We start from the raw sequence: 24,279 nt of genomic DNA, 5'->3' as shown, positions 1-24,279 counted from the left end.
AGACTCCAAGGTAAACTTATGCAGACAGACCACACAGCTAGATAAGGGTAGATCACGACACAGAGACAGAGAAACACAGGGCACAGAGGGAGCAATCAGGGAATGAGTAACAGGAGGGAAACACAGCTGGGGCAAATCAGGGGCAAATCAGGCCTAATGAAACAGGGGAAGCAAAACCAGATACATTAACATAAGACATGGACCTTCAAAATAAAACAGGAAACAGACTGAACTTATAGACACAGACTCACAAGCAGGCACTGTAACAGATGTGGGAACAGGGCAGACACAGACACTGACTGGACACAGAATAGAGGGAGCATGGAAACCCACACCTGAGAACTACATAATCAAACATCAAGAAGAACTGGGGAAAAATTGGAAATGCAAAACAGAAACTAAAACCTTCACAAAAACAAACTAAGATAAGAACACCAATAAAAAAGGTACAAAACTGAAACCACTGGGTCAACGACCCAGGTACCCTAACAGTCACAGTGGTCCACTGTTAAATCAGTGCATTACTTTAATACCAATGAAGGCTTCTGCTCTCTCTAGTAAAATGCTATGGTCAGCGTTGTTTAATGTTGCACTCAGGTCTAGTAGGACAAACACAAAGACAAGTTCATTGTGAGAACCAATGAAAACTTAGTTTATCACTCCTCAGCAGTCTTGATAAGAACCGAGAATTATTAAATGAAAAAGATTAGAAATTTGTGTACATTTAGCTAAGATAGGACCAGGTAAGGGCTTTTTCAGTAAGAGTTTAATTTTACCAGCTTGAAAGCTTGTTAACAATGATCAAATTAAAAAAAAAAAAAAACAAGTCAAGTTTTGAAGATGTGGATAAATTAATTAAGTCACTACTTAAAGCTAAAGGAATAAGAGGCTCAGAGCTCCCTGTGAGCTTTCATAACAATCGCACCTATAAGCTCCCCTTCAGTGCTGCTGTTAGGCTTACCCAGTTGTCAGTATTGAGAGCCTTCTTTTCTAGGCCTTTCTGCAGTTTTTCTCCAACGCCTCCTGGTTTCAGGAATTCTTGAACCAGCTGTTTTGTTCTCTTCAGCTCATCCACCTCCACAAAGGGCTCCAGGAGTATGAGGTAGCGCTCACAGGTATGCTGAAGTGTGGGCACTGGCTGAGTTGGCAGGGCTTGTTGGTAGGTCAGGCATCTGCCATTAACACAAGTCCTTGATACAGGCTTCATCAAATGGCAGGAACTGACTAAGGCACAGGGTTTCACCATGCCCATCTTTACCTGATAATTACAAGAACTACTGAGGTGAAGAACAACATGAGTAATAAGAGAACAGTCTGGCTGGTCAACAGCCAGTGAAACAATATATGGATTGAAATAAAACTAAGACTTAAAAAAAAAAAAAAAAAAAAAAAAGACAGTAAAATGAGCATTATGCTAGCATTAACTGAGAGTGCTGAGAAAGAAAGAAAAACTAACACTTTAAAGTTTTGTACTTTTCTGCATAAATGATCTAAAACATCATCTAACTTCCTTAATCTCCAAAGAGTAGATAAAGTATGATGAAACATGATTGATTATTCATTTGCTGAGGTACTGATACAATATTCATATCCAATGGGGAAAAGAGACCAGACTTTAAAGATTAGTCATTAATTTGAAGAAGAAATGATGAGTATAAATGTGTGCAAATGTTGGATACAAAGCACTTTGGTGTATATTTAAATTTAGAAAAAAAAAAAGTACTGTTGGAATGGGTGCAAATGGGTGATGTTGTATAAAGCACTTTGAGTGCTGAAGTAGAACGGAAAAGTGCTATATAAGAATCAGTCCATTTACCATTTATAGCGATAAGGTTCTGGGTTTAAATCCAACATCTAGCTAGCGGCTTTCTGTGTGGAGTTAGCATGTTCTCCTCATGTCTGTGTGGGATTTCTTTGGGTACTGTGGCTTCCTCCCACATCCCAAAGACATGCAGTTGTTAGGGTTAGGTTAACTGGAGATTCTAAATTGGTCATAGGTTGGAATGGCTGTCAGTCTGTGACAGACTGGTGGCCTGTACCCATTTATTACTTATGCAGAAAAGTACAGCTGGGATTGTCTCCAGCTTTTGCGTACTTCAAATGAGCACTTTTATTATGATTTTAAATCTAATTATTCATCTGTAACCTGAGAGAGACAAAACGTATGAAAAAGATTCTGGTACAAATCAGACAATTTACTGATGGACCTCTGATATTAGTCACCCATATAGTAACAGACTCAAGAGTGGATCTGCCCTTTTTATTTAAGAATAATAATAAAAACTCTTTGCTAAGGTTTATGACCATTCATTATGTTTGTTTATCTAATATCAGCCTTTACTGATCGATGATGGCTTCCTCACAGCCAACGTTTCACATTTAACTAACCTTTCATTTTGGGTATTTCAGTATATTTTTGGAAGATGAGACATTTTAAATAAGGAATACAGATCAAAAATGTAAAATAAGGTGCTATGAACAGATCCAGATGTGATGAGCTGGGAAATGATGGGATGAAAGGGGGGGGGGGGGGGGGGACAAAACGCTTGGACACTGCTAGCACTGGAGCCTACACAAATGCAAAGCAGGAGATGAAGCATAGCTGAATATGTTTCCAAACCAACTTCATTCTAAGCCAAAGACTAGAAAATATGGTGAAGCATATCTTCCCTTTGGCTTCACCTGCACAAGTGCCGAGGTAGGTCTCCCCTGCAGAATTTGTTTTCCCTTCGTAGGGAGCAGCGCTGGGCTGTTTAAATCACGGACAAACAGTATCCCACATTCTTGATTTTTAGTTCACAAACACTTCTTGTAATGCCTAACTACTCCTGTCATTTTGGAGATACACATAGTATAGGGGAGACCGGGGATAGTTGTAACGTGGGTCAGTTGAAACACTTCCAATTTCTCCAATCAGGGCTAAGTTTCAAATGATGTGACTCATCCTATACATACCCAATTCAGTTCCGCTATTACATGTGAAAAATCAACACATTTTGTCAAACACAGACAATTTAACATGAAAAAAGTAATTTGTATGCCAAAAAGTAAGTTTTTCTACTTTATTTCAATTTGTAATAACATTATCTGCTTTGCAGTTAAACTCATCAAACTTAAATTATGTTATTTGTATGTCTATGGGGATATATTCTGTGTAGGTCTTTAGTGCTAATGTTTTAGCCGTTGGCTGTAATGTTAGCTAGTTCATGGCTATAGGAGTTCTGGGTCAGTTGTAACAGCAACAGTCTGGGTTAGTTGTAACAATAATGCAGATGTTGCAACTTACCACACTATTACTTTAACTTATATTAAACAAGTTGGGGCAACGACATCAGCAGAGAGAGGTTCACTGGTCGCATTTGTATATGCGGTTAATGCCATTGGCAACACAATTCCTCCACTGTTTGTGTTCCCACACATACATTATGCAGACCTCTGTGTCAGAGATGGACCAGTAGGAAGTACTGGTAGTGGAAATAAATCAGGATGGGTGCAAGAAACAGATTTCCTCATCTTTCTGAAGCACTTTGCAAACCACACCAAGGTAAGCCATGATAAAAAGTAATGGAATTGCGATGCTGGTGAACAACTACATTTTTTCAGCTTCATTGTTATTTTCAAAATTGGTGCAAGAGTTGTAGGTTATAATGCCCACTGAGCCAATGAGGCCAAACTCAAGGAAGACCAACCAAAATTAATGAAATATTCAGTTGCAGAAAATTCCATAACTTGTCTTTTTTGGGGGGTTGGAATATGTTGCAAAGCTAGATTTCTGCATTCTGTGTCTCTCTCTCTCTCACACACACACACACACACACACACACACACACACACACACGTTGAATAAACAAAGATTGCATGTTAATGTTTTGTTAGTACCCTTATTTCATTGTGTTACATTTCACCCCAGGATATGTTTACAACTAACCCAGACTATGGGGTTAATTGTAACATTTCACTCTTTGTGTTTGAGGCCATACCATGCAATGGGTAATTGTGCTGAACTATTTAATAGCAGAGACATGTAAATACTTTGCATTACATTTTGAATCCACTACCTTAAAAGAGCTCCAATTTACAGACAGAAATGTCAAAAATGTTACAACTATCCCCGGTCTCCCCCATGTAAGCGTGTAAAACCTGCAGATAGTCAGATTAACAGTATTTTGTCTCTATCTGCCATTCTGCAATTCATCTCATGTAAACAATAACGTGGCGCACAGCTGACATGAAAAAAGGCACATACCTTTGACGTTGCGTGACCAGCTCTGTATTCCTCGTCCACACGTAAACATAAAAAAGGAGTTTTTTAAAAAAGTCTCAGTTTTCGGTGATTCGAAACGCCGTTTACGTGTGGACGAAACAGCTGCGTTTTCAAAAATACCCGTGTAGGTGCAGACGCAGCGTAAAAGAGTTAGTTTATTTTCTTACTACCTGTAATTTATCGCAGATTACTTGTATTTGCTTAATTGTTTACTAAATGTTTGAGGTGTGAAATAAACCGCAATGGAGCAAAATATGGGTGTGTGTGGTTGGAGGATGTGTGCGTACGCGTGCACGCGGGGGGGGGGGCGCGAACATTTTTCTTGTAAAACAAAGGGGGGCCCAGCAAAAAAAAGTTTGGGAACCACGGAGTTAAATGAAAGGATATTTCTTACCACAGTTCTGGTGCAGAATCTCAGTATCATATTTCCACAGAATGACGCTGGACGGTATTCACCAGCGTAAAATAAGACGATGAGGTGTTCGCAAACGAAGAACTTTGCTCCCAACACTCACACGAATGCTTTACCTAAATAAACAGGACAAATACGAGTGTGACAGGTTCTCCGGATTTAATGTTTTTTTGTTTTGTTTTTTTAATGCAAGTTTCTAATGTTACTCAGATACATAAAGCAATGCTATATTCAGATTTAGCATGCCCCATCTGGTGGTGGACAAGCTTCAAAATTCTTCAATTCTTGAAGAGACTGTTCCCTTACTTGCGTGCATCTGAGAATCTATCAGTTTGTTACCGACATGGGTGGGGATGATGTCATATTGTACTGCCCCGTGGGTGAAACAGCAAGTGTTTAAACAGAAGAACAGGTACAGCCAAAATTAAATTAATATATAGTTGTTGGTTTTGTTTTGTTTTTTTAACTTACTTTAAGACGCCTTGCAGTACAAGCCAAGAGAGAAGAGCAGGGACTTAAATAGTCAGAGTTAAACAGGCCCTAGAACTAATGGCTCTTCTTAGCGATGTTCCACCAATAGGAATTTTCCACTTGTGGGGTTTACACCAATAGCAAACTTCCACGAGCTGGTTAAGTTAACTCAGTAAGGTAACCCACATGAAATGGATGGTTTTAGCAGCATCTGGCCTATCTAAGAGGGGCGTTTCATGGATCATGTGACTTTTATTCCACACTAAATGATCCCTATGAATGACACCTATTCTCGTCACAGACATTATGACATGATGATAAAATTGTATAGGATCTATAAAGAACATAAAAAAGATAACTGGAAAATGCAACACTGTTGCCAAAAGGGCACAGTCAATAATGCAGAAAATCATTAATCTGGTTATTTAGCGCAAATAGCATTAAAATCAACATTTTCATTTAAGTTAATGATTTTATCTCTCAGTTTGCTCTCGGTGTTGCTGTTTATTTAAATTGGATCCATTTGCAGTGGATTAAAACTTACTCCCCTACAGCCTAATAAAGGAGACATGGAAATCACTTTGGTTGTCAACAGATCAAAGTGAATCAATAATTTTATTCTTTAAAAAGGAATTCTTGGTGTGCGTTCTGTGATGGTATGCCTTGCTTATATAAACTGTAATCCCCAGCAGAGAATCTCTAATATGTTTGAAACATTACCAATGCTCATCAGGGAAACAACCAGTTCAGATGCTACTAAAAATCTTCAGATCCTTAGTCTCCCTGCAGAGGTCTGAGAGATTTTCCTGAAATGGTGATGCTGTTTTCTGGAGAATTGATTGGTCAGTATGCAGATTTCTTTCTGCTGATTAAGCTACAGGCTAGGCTCCACTGACAATTAGTTTTCCAGAAAATAGTGTCGCCATTCCTAGAAAATCTCTCAGAGCAGGTTAGGTTCGTAGAATAATTTACCATGGGGATTTATGCTGATTTACCCAAGCTGCAACTTTTACTGAAGCCTTCTTTCCCTGCATGTTCCACATATAAAAACAACTATAAAAGATTATTAGAAGCAAATGGATTATTCAGGGTTAACAATGACTCGACTCTTTTGTACTGTTAAAGAGGAAGGGATGAGGGAGCGGGTCACTTGAGGCAGGCCCTGCAGGCTCTTATCTAGAAAACAGAGTAAATATAGACACAGCTCATCTGATGTTTATTGAAGATCTAAAAGATACGCTTTTGAGGGAAAGAAAAAACACTTTGCAGAACTGCAAGGCCAAAATCCCTGAACAGGGTTACTTCTGTCATGTGAGATGCACTTGTGTCTTTATGGTCACGCATCCTGCTCAGACAAGTCTTATGCCAATTGAAAGTGATGGTAAGACTAGAAACAGTAAAACTAGTATTGCCATCAGACTTTTTCATGTTTTAGCACCAAAGTTATAATAATTGGGGAACTCAAACTACTTTTTACATGCTTGGTTTGCCAGACGTGCAGAAAACCTGCAAGAGATTACAAGTGACACACTGGAGAATGTACCTGACAATATCCTAATTTGACAAAAACTTTAACATGAACTTACATTTTTTGCTTTGAGCTGATTTTTCACTGCCTGTTTTCTAAATGCAAATAAGGATAGCTCATCCAATCAACATGATTTATAGAAAATTCAAATAAAAGCTATTTAGTGCTTAAACTCAGATGAACCAATATGGCAGAATGGAGACCCAGGAATGACACGAATTAGGATAGGATCCCCCACATTCTAGATGCTGGCATTGGTGAAAATGAAGATGGAGGATGGGTGTAGCTTACCAATGAAGCTCCGATTACCAATGTAGTGTAACTGAATTCAGATAATGTAAAGATAACCTGGATACGCTGAACTTGCTTTATTGAATAGGGCTCTGATTGTCTACTCCACCTTAATTGCTTCCATCAGAGTTCCCACCTGTGTCTCAGAAAACCATAACTAAACCCAAGCTCTGACAGCAGACGGTTCAGTGCTTAATCAGCAGAAGATTTACTCGGGTAACAATAAACAGTAGATGGCAGCAATATACCATTGATGCATCTAGTCAATCTACCCCAAAGAAGTAGAAGAAGATAGATTGTTCTGTTTGGTTGGTCTTTATATTTCAATCAACTTCACCATTACCTTCATCTTTTGCTAAACCAGGAAGAGCTGTAGCTGCTGACAGGTAACTCCAAAGGCAAAAAAGGCAAAACTATTAGCAAACTGTGCACCAAATTTAAACATAAACACACAACAGAATAATTTACCAATTTATTGGTGACTGTAAGTTAAAAGTGGTAATGATGTTATTTTAATACTATCAAAAATATATTAATTATTATTAACTATTAAACCATTCTATTTGCTTTATTAACTGCTGCAGAGAAAAAGAAAGGCTTTCATGTCCCTTTTTATCTGGTTTACTTAAGTTAATTGTCTTGTTGGGGGAGGGGAGCATTTATCATTTCCTTTAACCAGAGGATTTTCTTTTTCAAATATTTTCTCAACAGCACTGTGACCTGACAGTTAAACGGGTTTAACAATTAACTCCAAGTGTGGAAGTTTACTGAAAGAAAAATGTTGAGAATTCTGAACAGAATTATAGTAAGTAACACGCTCTCAGTTAACTTAGCCTTTTGTTAATGTAATAGTGTAAATCATTTCCCTGGCTCTTTTTTTTATTGTATCATTATTAATGATCTTATTTTTATTTCGCTCACAGAATTTAATGTAGTAACTAAAACATTTTTGCATCTGTCAGGTGAATGTTGGAATGATGAATTCTTATGGCTTGGTGAAATCCTGTCGGCTGGTAAATTCTGCATCGGACACTCTGATGGGTGGCAGGTATCTGAACCATCAGAAAGGACTGCCCCGTCTGCCTGTGCCCCCTCTGCGGGAGACCTGTGAACGCTATCTGAGTTGTCTGGAGCCCCTTGTAACAGAGGATGAGCTGAAGCACATAAAACGGCTGATGAAGGAGTTCCTCAAAGAAGGAGGTGATGGAGAGAAACTGCAGAGAAGCCTGGAGAGGAAAGCGTGCACTACTGACAACTGGGTGAGTGCAAAACATGGATTAAATGTCCTTAACTGTCCATGTTAGTGGTCGGACAGGAGAGCTGATAGGTGCAGTTTAGGAGGGACTGTGGTGAGAAATCATGGGCAGCATAATGGTTTTTGTCCTGATGTGTCTCCATTCACAGCTTTTTCAGAAACATTGTCAGTGGCTTATTGTTGGGTTGTTTTATTATAAGTTGGAGCTGGTGATCCTGAATCCTCCCTTAGGAAACAATAGGTCTAGGCTGCCATAATTCATTGTGTATTTCTCCTTTCGTCGCCTTTTTCAATCACGTATTTATATACGGCAGCACGGTGGCACGGTGGTTAGCACTGTTGCCGCACAGCAAGAAGGTCCTGAGTTCAATTCCAACATCAGGCCGGGGTCTTTCTGTGTGGAGTTTGCATGTTCTCCCCGTGTTTGCGTGGGTTCCCTCCGGGTACTCCGGCTTCCTCCCACCGTCCAAAGACATGCAGCTTGTGGGGATAGGTTAATTGGATAATCCAAATTGTCACTAGGTGTGAATGTGCGAGTGAATGTGAGCGCGAATGGTTGTCTGTCCCTGTGTGTTGGCCCTGCGACAGACTGGCGACCTGTCCAGGGTGTACCCCGCCTCTCGCCCTATGACAGTTGGGATAGGCTCCAGTGCCCCCCGCGACCCTGAACAGGATAAGCGGAAGCGAATGGATGGATTGATGGATGGCATTTATATACTTCTCTGCATTTAATTATTTGTTATTATTAATCTCTGGCTCTCTTCCACATCATGTCTTTTTCCTGTCTATCTCCAACCAGTTGCAGCAGATAGTCAGCCCTCCCTGAGCCTGGTTCTGCTGGAGTTTTCTTCCTGTTAAAAGGGAGTTTTTCCTTCCCATTGTTCCCAAGACGTTTGCTCATAGGGGGTCATATGTTTGTTTTCTTTGTATTATAATTTTTTTTTTTTTTACAATATAAAACACCTTGAGCCATTTGTTGTTGGGATCTGGCACTGTATAAATAAAATTGAATTGAACTACTAAACATTAAAAGTAATCAAAGACTTTTCAGACAGACTGTTTATGCGTTTTCTTTTTGCAGCTTGCAGATTATGGGATACAGATTAATTATTTGGACTCGAGGGAATCTTTGCTGATTTCTAACGGTGGATTTGTTCTTCCCAAAATGGACTTCACTGATAAACAGGGACAAATAAGGTAAGCACATGTGCACACACATCAAACAAATGACATGGAAGGACTTAAGGTCTGTTTTAGTTAGCTGAGCATCTGACTTTATGGACATCAGAAAAGGAAAATATACTACCATGCATTTGTAATTTTGTACATTAGAAAATACAAAGATGTGCACTGGCCCACTGTCTTATCCAACTTGCTCAGCTTGGACCTGCACTTGGACCCTACTATTGCAGGATTTTTTTTTAAATGTAAACACAGACCCAGCAAGTGGTTTTGTTGTTGTTGTTTTTTTTTAAATCTTCCAAAAGATTAAACTAAGTAAACATGTGGCAATATCCCATCCAATAGGCTAACAGTGAGTTAACTAGCTTAGGGGAAATATTCTGTGTTTTTTAATGTATATGTGGAGATGAGAAAAGTCCTACAATGATGATCAGCTTGATGACATTCAGCTGGTTTTAGGGGTTATCATCGTAGAAGGTGGTTCTCTTCTAACTGTCCTTCAACCAGTACAACTAATACTCCAAAACTGCTTGCCATCACCTTTGTTCATTTGGGAAATCTTACTCAAATGAAGCAAACCTGCCAACGACTTTCCATATTCTATTTCAAGATGAACTACACCCTAAGAATTTACAACCTATCGGTACATTAACTCCAGCTTCAAAAATCCTAGCATGCTTCATCGTCAGAGCCTGTTCACACTCACAGAGTCCAACTATGTCACTTCCCCTCAGTTTTCCATCAAGTTCTTGTGTAATCCAGGATTTCTTCTGATCACTTCAGATCACTTCTCATTTATTCTGCATTTGTGCTGGTACATCAGTCACTCACCCCGACCACCGGATCGAGATTGTGGGTCGAACTTTAATTTTAGTGTCCCAGCTTTTTCTGAATTTGGTTTTGTGTATAACTTCAATAATTCATGCAGGATCAACTGCTCTGTGTGAAAATAGCTGAACATATTTTGTCCATGGGCAGTTACAGATAAATTGTACGGTATAAATTATAAGGATCTTTGGTTTTAGGAGTTTGACCCACATTAGGTATCTTGGCCACTTTGCTTTTAGTGAGTCATATTGCATTGAAAACTTTTATGTTGTATTGTTTTATAACTGTTTTTTCTGACCAGGTGTGCTGCCAAAGTGATAAAAGCTGTTCTGGACTTCAAGACAATGATTGAGGAGTGAGTACCATCAGATCACTTAAAACTTCTTGCAATCACAAACATGGCAAAGATGGTGTAGTGGACCATGGACACAATGTGAAACACTGAAAGATGCCTGGTTGGGGACCAGGGTTGTATTCCAGGAAGCATGTTTGACAAACTCTGGGTTTACTTTATAATAATGTAAAATAGTCAGTGAACTCTATGAACCAGAATATTTGAATAGAGGTTTTAAAGTTATTGCTTGTCTTGTCTTTTTTTTTTTTTTTTTTTTTAATTTAACCACGAATGTATGTTAGGACACACCCTCTTAATTTTGCAGTGAGACACTACCAGTACAATATATGCGAGGAGAGCCCCTCTGTATGATGCAATACTTCCGGGCACTGTCATCCTGCCGTGTCCCTGGACAGAAGACTGACTCATTGGTGTTCCATGCCAAGAACTCCAACCCCAGACACATTACAGTGGCACAAAACTCTCAGGTGAGGTGTCAAACATACACCTTTATTGAGGTGTTTGAGTTCAGGGCCCCATTATTTATCAAACTTGAATTCTACAAGTCCAGGTAAAAAAGCACCGGCTCAAGCACCAGCTTCTTCTAATAACTCTTGAAAAGTTATCACAGCACATACAGAAAAACAAATCAAACAAGGTTTCTCCCTACATTTACACTCATTTCATTGGCATCCTTGAAAAAGGATTTAAGGGACAAAGGACACTCTTTCGAGGATGCCATCTTCACATTTTGGACAGAGAAGACAGATGGTTTGAAAGAGGAGTGAAAGAAGCCATTTATGTCCACTGTGAAGGACCATCTTATGGCACCAACTGTCTGCCATCTATAATCCAGTGTTGAGATTCCTTCCCAGACTCCTTAACGCCCACTCACATCCCGGGCCATTTAAACTCAGGAAATCACATTATAGGGTGGGGCTAGGTTTCACAATGAGCTCAACTAAAACCATGCCTGATTGTGACCTACACCCGTTTTTACACCTGGGCTCGTGTGATTAAGTAGAGGATCATTAGGGGGTCCTTTTGTCCCTCTTGGGGTGGACCCTTGAACTGAAGAAGCTTCTCGGATGAGAGGTGAAACATCTTCAAGCAATTTAGAGAAGTCCAGACGCTCTTCTTTCTAAGAATCTTAGACCTCTAAGGCTTAATTTAAGGTGCTACTAAAATTGTCATACATTTCACAGGAATACTCATGTTTAATTTATTTGGAATAAGTTTTGATCTTCCAGTTCCTTTAACAATGGGCAGTAATGCCTGAATTACAAGTGGTCTCTTTCTCAGTGTTGAACTGTCAGTCCAGCATTGTTGTCTCTCTTTTCAGTTCTTTACAGTGGAGGTCTACCACAGTGATGGCACTCCGATCACTGCTGATCAGCTTTGTGTTCAGCTGGAGCGGATCTGTAATTCATCACTAGAGACCAACACAGAACATGTTGGTATTCTCACGACCCTGCACCGGGACACCTGGTACAAATACTATAACAAACTGGTCCAGGGTGAGCACAATTATACTTCCATAGACATGTAAAGAGGCTTACAGAAATTGTGTGTAATAAGTAAAAACAAGGATTTTAAGGGCAAAGATTCATTGTTAAGGGACACAGTAGATTATAATTAGTCATATGCAAAGTGTTAAGGTCACCTGTGTAACCCCACCTACCATTGGGACACAAATGTTAATACAAGAGCAATAAATTTAGGTCAGAATAATAAGTAATATCATAATCTAACCACCACCTATTTCCAGTTTGAATTCACTTTAGATGTATTCATTTATTTATTTAAAAATGTGTAAATGTAGACACTTTAAGCAATTTCAAGCTCAACCTGTGAAATGCTGTCATTTGTTATTTTACTGTAGAGCATGTGCAAGAGGGTGTAAGTATTGCAGTGTATTAAATGGAGGAGATGCAAGGGGATGGCCAGGGGCAGGAATGATTTTCTGAGTCGTTCAGTGGTGCTTTTTAGTAATCTTGGTCTCTCACTGAACATGCTCCTGTAACTAGCCAGCAGAGAGTAGGGTAGGGTGGGGGCCATTATGGCCAGCATTATCCTTATCTTAGACAACATCCACCTCTTAGACACCACCCTAAGGGAGTCCAGCTCCATCCCAGCAGCGTTACTGGCCTTGCGGAACAGTTTGAGTCTGTTGGCATCTGCAACCCTCTACCAGCTGCCCCAGCATGCAACAGCATAGACGATCACCCAGAAGAGTTGGCCTCATGGTATTGAATGCACTGGAAACATCGAAAAACATGACCCCACCATGCTTCCGGCTCATCCAAATGGGTGTAGACACAATTGAGCTGGTAGATGATGGCGTCCTCAGCTCTGAGGTGGGGCTGGTAAGCAAACTGAAGGGGATCCTGATTTGGCCAGACTAGAGGTCGGAGCTGGTCAAGGATGAGTCTTCCCAGGGTCTTCATGATGTGGGAGTTTCTCCTGTAATTGTCCTCAGCCTCTCTGATCTTGCCCTTCAATAATGCCTGAACCACTCTGAAGCCCTCTTCTTGTCCTTCAGGAGTGCTTTGATGTCCTTAGTTACCCACAGCTTGTTATTTGGGTAACAATGGACAGTCTGAGTTGGGACAGTGGAGTTGGTGCAGAAGGTTATGTAGTCGGTGATAGGATCAGTAAGTCCATTGATGCCCTCACTCTAAGAACCTTCCAGTTTGTCAATTCAAAACAACCCTGTTGTTCCGCTAAGGCCTCCGACCACCTCCTAATACTTGTAGTGGTCACAGGCTCCCTCCCCACAATAAGCACATAGCAGGGTGTGAGGTGAATCAGGTTATGATCTGACTTACCGAGTGGGGGGGAGGGAGAATGAACTGCATGCGTCCTTGACATTACTATGCAGTGCATCTAAAAGTCTCCCCATGCTGGTGTGACAGACCACATATTGTGTGAAAGTTGGCAGTGTAGTGTCCAAGGCGACATGGTTGAAATCACCCAAGATGGAAGTGAAAGCACTCGGGTGCTGAGTGTGTAACTGGGCTATAGCAGAGTGGATAATGTCACATGCAGCTGTGGGGTTAGTCGAGGGGGGAACGTAAACAGTCACCAAGCTCACATGGGAACATTTCCTGGGCAAATAATACAGCCCTAGTTCAACAGTGCACAGTTTGATGACAGGTGCCATGCCAACGGCATCAGGGCGATCAGCTGATCTCTGGAGTAAACAACCTGTGCGGTGTGTAGCGGCTCCTCCGCGCTGCCATTCCTCAAAAAAAGTAACTATTCCGTGGCAATAAACGGAACAAAAACTCTATCGATCCAAATGTTTTAAAAAGAGATATTAAAAAAAGGAGGAACACTCTTAAGTACTAAGGTCAAAGAAATAAGTAAGAAAAAAGCTAAAGTAAAAAGAAAAAGCAAGAGCAACTGAAACAGGCTGCATGCTGTTTGATGCATGTGCACATGCATTAATACTCCCATGGATGAATCGGAAAACAACTTGGAGTTAGATGTTTGGCATGCAGAATGGATCGAACGGCTAACCTTCAGATTAGAATATTACATTTTAGGTTTTCTAGAATATTAAACAATTGTGTTAAATTTATCTTAACAGCATATTTGCTTTGTGTGTCTTTGTGCTTAATTTGTTCAGATCCCTCCAACAAAAAATCAGTTTCAGCCATTGAAAGGAGCATCTGTGTGCTGTGTTTGGACAAAGCCATGCCTCGGACATATGAGAAGTATAGCAGGTTTGAACCAGTGCAGGTTTTGCATGGAGGCGGCACCCAGTGGAACAGTGCTAACCGCTGGTTTGACAAATCGCTGCAGGTGAGAGAAGGAAAACCGAACCACTGATGTATCATTCAGGCAAGCTCTATTTTACCTTGCATAGAGATCAGATTCAAGTTGTGCGAAAAGTTAATGATAGAGTAGTTCTACTAATGCAAAAGAAAAGTGAAAACGGTCTGTCTCAGTGTGAGAATAGTAAAAAGGGTTAGTATGTTTAAATGCCAATGACCTTCTAGGTGCCTTTACCTTAGTTGTTGTTGTTGTAGTAGTGTTATTTTTACATTTTAAACCAGCACTTTAAAAGCCTATATTGATGGCCCAATTTACTAAAAAACTTCCCTATCATAGAAGCTCAGTAACAGAACCGCACATGAAGAAACTTAATTTGTGTGTCTTTCTTTCAGTTTATTGTTGGTGAAGATGGGACATGTGGGTTTACCATGTTGCATGCCATTATTGATGGCACACCATGTATGGCTCTATCAGATTATATCACATCTTCCATGTAAGTTTACATCCTCTAAAAAAACCACACTTCAGGAGCATGTCACGTTTTCTTTATAAATTTTAATTTCCGTTGTTTTTGCAAATGTAATTATGTCATCTTAAACATCATTAAGCAATTTTCTAGCACACCTAACAGTGACTGTCACTTCGTCTGTCACTAGATTTGATGTTCTGTTCTACTGTTTTTTTTGTTTGTTTTTGTTTTTGTTTTTTTAAATGTGTGGAGACAGGAAGAAACCACAGATGATGGAGTCTCCTGTGGCACTTTTGCCAATGCCTCAGAAACTACACTTTAACATCACACCTGACATTAAAACAGCCATTGAGGAGGCTAAACAGAGTGTTGACAAGTAAGCGCACATGCCTGTTTAAGCTCGGTCCTATTTCATGCAAGTCTGTCTCAGAAACACTAGGTTTGTAGTTTTGCACTACAGTTAAAGGGTTGGACAACTAAAACATTTTAATTTAAAACTCTGTAGTAATGTTTAAGTTTAGCTTTAACTGGGTGTGAACTCTCCTTTGTCAGTAACCATACAAGCTAGCATAAGAACAGCAGATATCATAGCAGAGGGAAGCAGCATGAAGGTGAGGTGTTGAGGGCATGTACCTAGGAGTCCATTTACTGTGGGAGAGTGGAAATCAGAAACTGTGAACTGATTCTCTTGAACGTGGCGTTAAGAAATGCCAGAGTTTGAAATTATTCTACAGTACTACATAACTCTTCCTGTTGTCCATACTGACAGTCACAGTTCATATGTATTTGGACAATGATTAAAGTTCAGACTTTCAGCTTCAATTCAAGGGATTTAACAACTATTTCATTGCAGTTTAGGAAATACATCTATTGCTGTACATAGTCCATATTCAGAGACGTCAAGCTGTAATTGGACGTCTCTTTGTTTGTTTTTTCTTCCCCTCTATATACAGTATACTTAGATGAAAATCATTTGACTGGCTGAAGTCCCGAATCCATGCACATCACCAACGGCTGCATTTGTTTGTTTGTTTTTCCCTTTGGTGTACTGAATATCTTTCTGCATTCAATTTTCTTTTCAGGAACTAAAAAGTATGTCTTTGTGGACTGTGATCAAATGACTGACTTGAGTATTGGAATATATTCAGCCAAATTCTTCAAAAACTGACTCAACACCACTTCGGTGCAAATAGAAAATAATCACAAGCATATTGCAAAAGGAGAGTTTCTCAGGGCAGAGTTTTGCATGGTACACTTAACAAATCATCCTGTTATTTCTGTCAGGAGTCACATCAATAAATAGTAATGCTGGTCAATCAAAAATGTAACTGGTCACTTAAAGCAATTTATTCAACTCCTACAACACAGTGGAGTTGTACACCCCATTCTTCCATCTACATCACCTACAATCAACAGTTGGGGGTTCCCAAACAGTTATCCCTTCCAAAACCAACATAAAGCTTCTGAAATGGCCCTCCCAATACCCCAACCCATTAACAGATTAAATCTTTTGTGTATTATGATTAAAAGCTGGGTCCGAGCCAAGAAACTAACCAGTTTTAAAGTAATTCTGCCAAGTAGTGGTCAAATATCCAGGCAGAATTATGCCAGAAACTTGTTGATGGCTACCAAGATATCTGTGGAGGTGTAACCTGCTAAGGGACATTCTGTGTGGATTAGAGGTATGCTTGTTTTTGTGTTTTCACAAGAATTGCATTATCAAGATGTCACAGTGGCAAAAGTGACCAGATGGTTTCACTGTGGGGATGGTGGTCAGATTGATAGTAGGGTTGTCAAACATAAGGGTTGAGGGCCTCCAATCCGGTCCAGTGGATGGCTTTTTAAGTTTTTGGACTTTTAAGAACATTTTCATAGGTTTAAAAACAAAGCCATTGATATTACATCAAACTAATTAAGTAATAAATAAACAATAAAATGGCAAAAGGATCATATTTCTTCTTCGCCTTTGCCTTCGCCGCATTAAGAACAAAGTGTGCATGTGGCATGTGATGTAAAATGAGTTTGACATTCCTGTTTCTGGTTCACAAAGCCTTGTTTTTGCCGGTAACTAGTAAAAGAATCCAAAATTCTAGTAACAAGCAGTAAGAACACAAGGAAGAGCGACAGACGTAGTGAGAAGTAAGAGGAGAACTTAAATATAAACAAGTGTCATGAGAGCCAGCTGAACACACTGGGACAGTCAAACAAGAGAAGCAAAACAGGAAGTGGGTTACAATAACTGGAACGAGGAAACTCAGACAAAAATACATTTGGCACAGGAAAAGGAGAACTGAGAGAAATGCCATGAAAACTAATAAACTCTAATGTAAAAAGTACAAAATAAGCAATTAATAAATTAATTTTGAGTAATAAGCAGAATATTTTAAAGTGCAAAAACTGAATAACCTGGGTGTAAGGCACAGGACCATGATAGCAACAACCTGCCTGAATCATTAGGTAGGCTCATTTTAAAGCATGCCTATAGTGGGGAGCATTATTTGCAAAAGTCTCATTAAATCAGACTTTAGAAATGTATCAGGAAAACAGATTAAATGAGCTCCAGAGTTATTTTCTCAGAACTTAAATTAATCAGTTTGTTTCCGCAGACAGTGGATTATATACAGAAAACATGGAAGTTTAGAATACAGCTCCAAAGAAAGAGGGAACAGCCACATGGATCTGAAATGAAGAACACTAGCATAACTGTGTGACTGTTACACATATCTTCTATCTCCACCATCACAGGCATGCCCAAGACCTGGACCTCAGGGTTTTGGTATTCAATCACTTTGGGAAACAAATTCCAAAAGCACATCAAATAAGCCCAGATGCTTTTATACAGATGGCAATACAGCTGGCCTACTATAGGTGAGATACTAAAGGACTAAAAGCATGGTGTTTTTTTTTTTTTCTTTTTAAAGACAAAGTCTTGTTTCCATTAACAATGGTGATTTATGCAGTTTTAACATAGCTCTAAGGTGATGATTTCAACATTTCATATGCTGAGTTGACCACTTTTTTTTTTTTTTTTTTTTTTTCCCTTATCTTGGCAGGATCCACCAGCAGTGCTGTGCATCATATGAAGCAGCCTCCATGCGTTTGTTCAGGAAAGGACGGTTAGGTGTAATCCTTTCAACCTCCAGTGCCTCAGCTGCCTTTGTCAAGTCTTTTGATGATCCCAAAAAGCAGGTCAAATAGGAAGAATTCGACTCAATGTCAATATGCAACCGTGCAATATGTGTCAATTTTGCTAATTCTGCTAATGTGTCAATGATTCTGAATCTGAGCCCATCTCTAAAAGACTAATTTTCTTAGGTGGCCCATCTTCACAAGTCTGTCAAGGTGGGGACTGATCATTCAGCATTCTTCCAACTGTGGGCCACACCCTCTCTCTGTCACTCTTGGAGAGGCCTTTCAATTCCTTGAAACGAGCATCCAAAGCTGTTGCAATCTTGATTCATTCATCGTTGATATTGTTTTCTTAAGGGGAGGTTAGGTCTGCTTGGAATGCCGTTTTAAACCTAGCGACTCATCATCATCAGAGATTTCCATAACATGATGCAAGTGGAAGAGGGCAGGCAGTACCACTGAGAAGGAAACGTAGGATTCCCCACCGGGAATCTCAGTTACATACCTGTAGTGAAAACACACAGAAGGAAAGATGGAAGAAGAACAAAATGGTTCTTCTTCCATCTTTCAAATCAAGAAATTGATTTTGTTTAATCAATTTTATTTCAGCCTAAATGTTATATAGATTGCTGACTTCCAGGGCTCCAGAAGAGACTCCACCTTCTGCCGTTTGTCCCATTCTTTTGGCATCAGCCTGACAAGTTTGTGGCTCTGTTGGTCTAAGGTCGCTTTAATTGCTGCTTGGTTGCGGTTTAGACGCTTGACCATTTCTAGTGTTGAATTCCAGCGTGTTGGCACGTCCTGGATCAATGGCTCCTTCCCCTGCCCCAGGGTTGTTTGCTGTGTTTCCAGCTCTGAGGCGTCGCTGGACTATGTTTGAAGCGGCCAACATTTTTTTTTTTTTTTTTTTTTCTAGCACTTGACACACCAAGACCCACAGTGATGCATCTCTGTAAGATGTGAGCCACACAAGGCATGTGCTCAAATGGCAAATGTTTAGCTGCAGGTGTCATGTTACGTGCACACTCAGTTTCTACAGTTGTGATTTTTTTTTTTCTTTTTTTTTTTTTTCCCTTTTCAGTTTCACAGAGCCCATGCATTTTTGACATTGTGCTTCTTCTTGGAGCCTTGTTCAATTAATCTTGCAAAACCTTTGTAAAGCCTGTGTCCTCGACAATATTAATAGGTCTGCAGTTTGTTGCAATCCACTTGGGAATTGTGTTAGTCAGTTTGTCCAAGGTATACTTACTGAGGCCCTGACGTTCTTTGAGAGTGGTTTGTCGCAAGCCGGGTGAAGCGTTAACCAAAGTGCTAGCAGCATCTCCGACTAACGTATGCTTCGAGTTAATGTGATATTTTAAACCCCAAACTGTTTTCTACTTAAATCCTGTGGTTTTGTGTTGTGTCACTGCTTTGGGTGTCTAACACAACGTATTTGGTTAAAAGTATGGCTTATAACCTTGTCTTGTTTTTTCCAGAACTCAGAGAAACGTAATTTATTGGAAAATGCTATAAAAGTGCATATGTGGAACACCAACATGGTGAGTATCATTTCCATAACCGTTCAGTACATTAGTGTGACTACAATTTATAAACTGTAAATATGTTTGTGTTTTTGTTCCCTTTGTTTTTCTAAGTCAAAACTGACAGAGTCAAGTTTTTGAGAAACAGTTGAATCACTTAAAATACAACTGTAATGGAATAAAATGTCAAACACAGCTGGTCCATAGATAGTATTTGAAGTGAGGAGAGGATGACCTAAAGCACAAGGTTTGGGTTGTTCCTGGAAGTAGACAGACATTGTTCATGTTGTCTGTGTGTATTGGGTATAACGGTTTTGCTGTGCAGTCAAATCTATTTAAAGTAATTAATCTTAGGAAGAATAACATTTAGTTTTGCTAAACCTCATCCTTTAACAGAAAATTGTGCCCTGTGAAGAATAATACTACAGCAATACTACATCTGGTGATTATTTTTACAAATAAATTGACTCGTCTCCATCATGACAGGAAATTCGTGGCCGGACAACATTTGGACACTTCTTGGGCCTGAAAGTTCAAGCTATTGAGAACAATATCCCCATGCCAGACATCTACACAGATACCTCCCTTAATAAAGCCTTTAACTTTCTACTTTCTACAAGTCAGGTGAGGGCTGGGCCTGAAAATGTTTCATACTATAAGCCTACTGCAGTTCAAATAGAGATGATTAATTTTATTATTATTTTTTTTTTATCCAATACCTTTTTATATGCTCTAAAATTGATTATGACAAACGATCACCAGTAACTAATGATTACATTCTCACTTCTGTTATTCACAAGGTGGCGTTCAAGGCTGCCTGTCTGGGTTCTGCTGTTCCAGAAAAACTAAACTCATATGATTTTTGCTACAGTGTTACAAGTGACAATTTCACCTTTGTAGTGTCAGCCTGGAAAAGCTGCAAAGAAAATAATGTGGTACGACTGATACAAACCCTAGAAGATACACTGGTAGACATGAAGATGCTGCTGGAGGAAACTAAGCTAGAGCCAGATGGCTCTACCTAGATCTAGGTAAAGAAGCTATTTGATAGCAAAATTCAAAGCAATTGGTTGATTAATACGAGTCATTCAACTTTATTTTTCAACTGTATTTTATTTTTGTTTGTTTTAAAATAAAACATGTCATAAAAAGCTCTTATGTTATAGATCGTTAACTCATGATTCTTGTACATTTCAAATAAATTGCTTAATGACTGGACTATTTTAATTGACTGTTAATTTTTGACTATGATTTGAAACTAGTTCAGATTAAACATGCTAAGGAAATGCACCTTATTAAACAGTCAAATTAAAGAATATTATTATTTTGCTTATCTGGATTATACACTGTTAGATCTAGATCTGGACCAGGGTATCGCTGAACTCCATGACAGTCTGAGGTGCAACCTGATGGCGTCGGATGGACACAAGTCTCCTCTGGGCCCAGAGGAGTTCTATTAGATTTAGGTTCAGGCAAGCATGGGAGCCAGTCAGTGCTATCATTTCCTTCACCCTCCAGGAACTGCCTGCATATTCTCGCAACGAGACTGGTTATTGTAGTGCACCAGTGTAGGGTCTAACAGGGACTCCGAGGATTTCTTCCTGATACCTATTGAGAGTCAGGGTGCCATTGCCTAGCGTGTAGATGTCTGTGCATCAATGTTACAGGCAGCAAAACTTTCTTGATCACCTCTCCAGACCCTGTCACATCTGTCACATGTACAGAGATTGAACCTATTCTCATTTGTGAAAAGCACAGGGTGTTAGGGGTGGAGCTGCCAATTCTCATATGTCATTTTCTCATGGCAGATTCCAATCTGGCTCCATAGTGTTGAGAAGTGACACGGGGCTCAAGCCACCCTTTGAAGTCTATTTGTGATTGTTTGGTTTGAGACATTCACACCAGTTGCCTGATGGTGGTCATTTTGAAAGACACAAAGATACTGGTCTTGCAGTTGAGTTGAGGACCTTTTATAGCCCTGTCCAGCTCTCTCGAAGTCTCAAGAGTGCTGGACATAAAAACTTCAAACCTTCTGGCAATGGCATGTATTAATATGATTTTACAATCATAGAGCATTATGTCCTTCCACATCAGTGGTTTGTGCTATGGCTCGATAAATAAATTCCTAATTCTGAAACAGTTTTCGTGTGTCCAAATGGAATTAGTTCCTCACTACCATTCATACACATTCATACTCTGAACGCATCTGAGAGCAATTTGGGGTTAGGATCTTGCCCAAGGATACTTGGCATGCAGACTAGAGGAGCCAGGGATCGAACCGAACCACTAAGAATTTTTCAACATCAGGGCCCTATTTCAGGAAGCCGGTTTAGAAAACTCAGAGTGAAAAACGATACTCAGAGTTGAGTAACCCCGAACTGTCCAACTCGGAATATTCGGTTTCAGAAAGGCTGATAACAATTAGTTCAGTCAACGCGGAGTTGCTTTAACCCCAAGTTAAGCGCGCGCACGAGGATACATAAAGCCCTGATTAGTGGAGCACAGATTAAGCGAGTCACCATGGAGACGGAGGGAAAGAAGGCGCGGTCAATGTATTTTACAGCGTTTGAGGCCGAAATTCTGATGGCAGCATATGCCGATAACATGCAAATTTTGCGGAAAAAAAGTAACACAGCCTCAGCTGCAAAAGAAAGGGAGCATGCATGGCAAAACATAGCCGACAGAGTCAATGCGTGAGTGTTAATTTAAACATTGATCTAGGGATTTCCACCCATTTAACACGTTATTTTATTATATTTTATTTTATTTTTTATTTCATACATTTTATTTTGTGATGTGATGTGAGCGCAGGTGCAACCCAACAGGCCCCAAACGTTCCTGGCAGCAAGTAAAAATGAAATATAAAAATATAGTCCAAACAGGTAAGGTGTAATTGTATTATGAGCCATAGTGCTTGGTCTGTTTGTCCGATGTAAATCAATTGCAGTTAGAGGCTACATTAATTTCCCCTCTGTAAGCACTTATTGAAATTATCTGAGCACATTACAAGTACATATTTGCTTACTCTGTATGCTCGAATGTGACCCGTTATAGCCAACAGAAAAAAAGCGGAGGCCCGAAAAACAGGTGGGGGTCCGCCACCACCACCACCACTCACAGAGGCTGAGCAGTTGGCTTCCACATTTGTGATAATGTTGGCAGCATCACATATGATCTTCACAGTGCAGAGAACACAATTAGCATCCATTACTATAATGAAATAATTTGTTAGTTTGAAATGCTACAGGGAACTATGTACCTGTACATTAATGCTGTGGAAAGACTTCCTGTTCACATAGTCTCCTTCATTTACTGAAGGAGCAATGATTGGAATGTGAGTGCCATCTATACAGCCAATCACGCCTGGGAACCGTGAAAATAAATGTAAAATGTAAGTAGTAGTTCAAGTATCACCACATCATGAATTAAATTTCGTTCATCCTGATACCTGCAATTTTGTGGCATCCCTCTTTGATAAATCTTGTGGGTCTATGACCGGGGAACACCACAAACGAGTACAGGAGACGTTTCAGTGCAACTGTAACATTCCTGACTGCCCGACAGACGGTAGCCTTGGAAACGTGCTCAGCGTCACCAATATTATACAGAAAGCTCCTGTTTGCAAAAAACCGAAGTGCAATACAAATAATATGTACAGAACTGAGAGAATGTCAGCGATGTGTCACATGAGCAATATTAGGCCTGAGGATGTTATTCAAATAAATTATAGATTGTGCTGAAAAACGGTAACGTTCACACAGAAAATCATCAGGAAATGATAAAATGTCCAAACGCGCTCTAATCACTCTCTCCCGGCGGAGAGCTCTGCGGAGAATTTGGGCTTCAACATCTACTGGCTCTTCAAGGAAGGAGCACGCCATGTCTGACACTTCCTACAGTCAGGTTTCTGACAAAGAGGCGGAGAAAGTTAGGGTTAGTTGAAGTAAACCTGCTAGGGGGCAGGTTAGCTTCACGGAGTGTGTCGTCATAGTAACTCACTCAGAATTAATCTAAACTCGCTTTGTGAAACCGAAAACCCAGAGTTTTCGTTAACTCAGGGTATACTTACTCAGAGTTTGCACTAAACCGGCTTCCTGAAATAGGGCCCAGTCGGTCACAGTGACTGTTCGATCTGTTGGTGGTACGTGTCTGTCCTTCCATGCTGGCTCCTGTTCTTGCTCCTGTTCTTTCTCGGGGTTCTAGTTCCTGAGGTATTCACTAATGTTTTGAAGGAAGGCTCAAGAGATTGGAGATTGTTACCATCATGGGCTCATATGGTCAGGATGAGAATGAACAGTCAGCAATCACTTGCAGGTTTCTCGTTTTATTGAACATTCAGTATTAAAAGGAAAGACACACATAGACTACTAACTCTGAAAGGAAATGAAGTGTGATTTTCTGGTTGAAACCGTCCATGGAGCTTTATTGTGTTGACGTCAGTGGCTCCTTTGGCCAGCTTATTATTCCGGCAGAGCATCTGTTGATTGGCAGAGTGTAGCTGTTGCCCAGATCTTGTCCTTCCCATTCAGCTGACTCCTCAGAACTTGCCTTATTTGGTGGTTGTGGTTTTCCTAGCAGCTACTTCATGGTTCCCATTTGTGTGGTAAATCCCACACTTGATGGTGACTTGTCCATCTGGCTTGAAGTTGGCTGTTTACCATCTCTCCCTGTTCCTCACACCACGGTATTCACCACTCATCCAACGTGTGAAACCTGCTGTGAGGACAATTAAAGTGTGGCCAGAGGGGACAGACGCAGTGCTCCAGGACAGATTTAAAAACACAGACTGGAATATGTTCACCCACACAGACCT

The 24,279-nt window shown here is 40.0% G+C and overlaps 2 protein-coding genes across 5 annotated transcripts in view; one reads left to right on the top strand and one right to left on the bottom strand.

Annotated features, from left to right (window-relative positions):
• The window catches only part of LOC113025274 (carnitine O-acetyltransferase-like), a 37,548-nt gene extending 30,491 nt beyond the window's left edge, over nucleotides 1–7,057 (bottom strand). For 2 of the 3 annotated variants that reach the window (XM_026172840.1, XM_026172842.1), the window contains exons 1-3: nucleotides 5,148–5,336; nucleotides 4,659–4,792; nucleotides 962–1,258 (exon numbers count right to left, since the gene is read on the bottom strand). In XM_026172840.1, coding sequence (XP_026028625.1) covers nucleotides 962–1,258; nucleotides 4,659–4,688 — 327 coding nt within the window. In that variant the 5' untranslated portion in view covers nucleotides 4,689–4,792; nucleotides 5,148–5,336. Of the gene's footprint in view, nucleotides 1–961; nucleotides 1,259–4,658; nucleotides 4,793–5,147; nucleotides 5,337–6,966 lie in introns of those variants that run through there. The other variant, XM_026172841.1, reaches the window with a different exon arrangement.
• A 152-nt stretch (nucleotides 7,058–7,209) lies between these two features.
• On the top strand, nucleotides 7,210–20,684 carry LOC113025275 (carnitine O-acetyltransferase-like). 2 transcript variants are annotated; one of them, XM_026172843.1, is made up of 16 exons: nucleotides 7,210–7,352; nucleotides 7,678–7,771; nucleotides 7,929–8,225; nucleotides 9,303–9,418; nucleotides 10,533–10,586; nucleotides 10,891–11,053; nucleotides 11,908–12,082; nucleotides 14,197–14,372; nucleotides 14,738–14,838; nucleotides 15,071–15,190; nucleotides 17,560–17,682; nucleotides 17,868–18,003; nucleotides 18,130–18,156; nucleotides 19,422–19,484; nucleotides 19,953–20,090; nucleotides 20,267–20,684. In XM_026172843.1, the coding sequence occupies exons 2-16, from the start codon at nucleotides 7,745–7,747 to the stop codon at nucleotides 20,489–20,491; spliced, it is 1,941 nt and encodes a 646-aa protein (XP_026028628.1). In that variant the 5' UTR covers nucleotides 7,210–7,352; nucleotides 7,678–7,744; the 3' UTR covers nucleotides 20,492–20,684. The 2 variants fall into 2 exon arrangements, with proteins under 2 accessions (XP_026028628.1, XP_026028629.1); XM_026172844.1 differs by lacking the exon at nucleotides 18,130–18,156 and having other exon boundaries at nucleotides 7,213–7,352.
• Nucleotides 20,685–24,279: the final 3,595 nt, after the last annotated feature.

The sequence above is a fragment of the Astatotilapia calliptera genome, chromosome 7 (genome assembly GCF_900246225.1).
Source record: "Astatotilapia calliptera chromosome 7, fAstCal1.2, whole genome shotgun sequence".
NCBI lineage: Eukaryota > Metazoa > Chordata > Actinopteri > Cichliformes > Cichlidae > Astatotilapia > Astatotilapia calliptera.
This window is presented reverse-complemented; position numbering and strand designations above follow the sequence as displayed.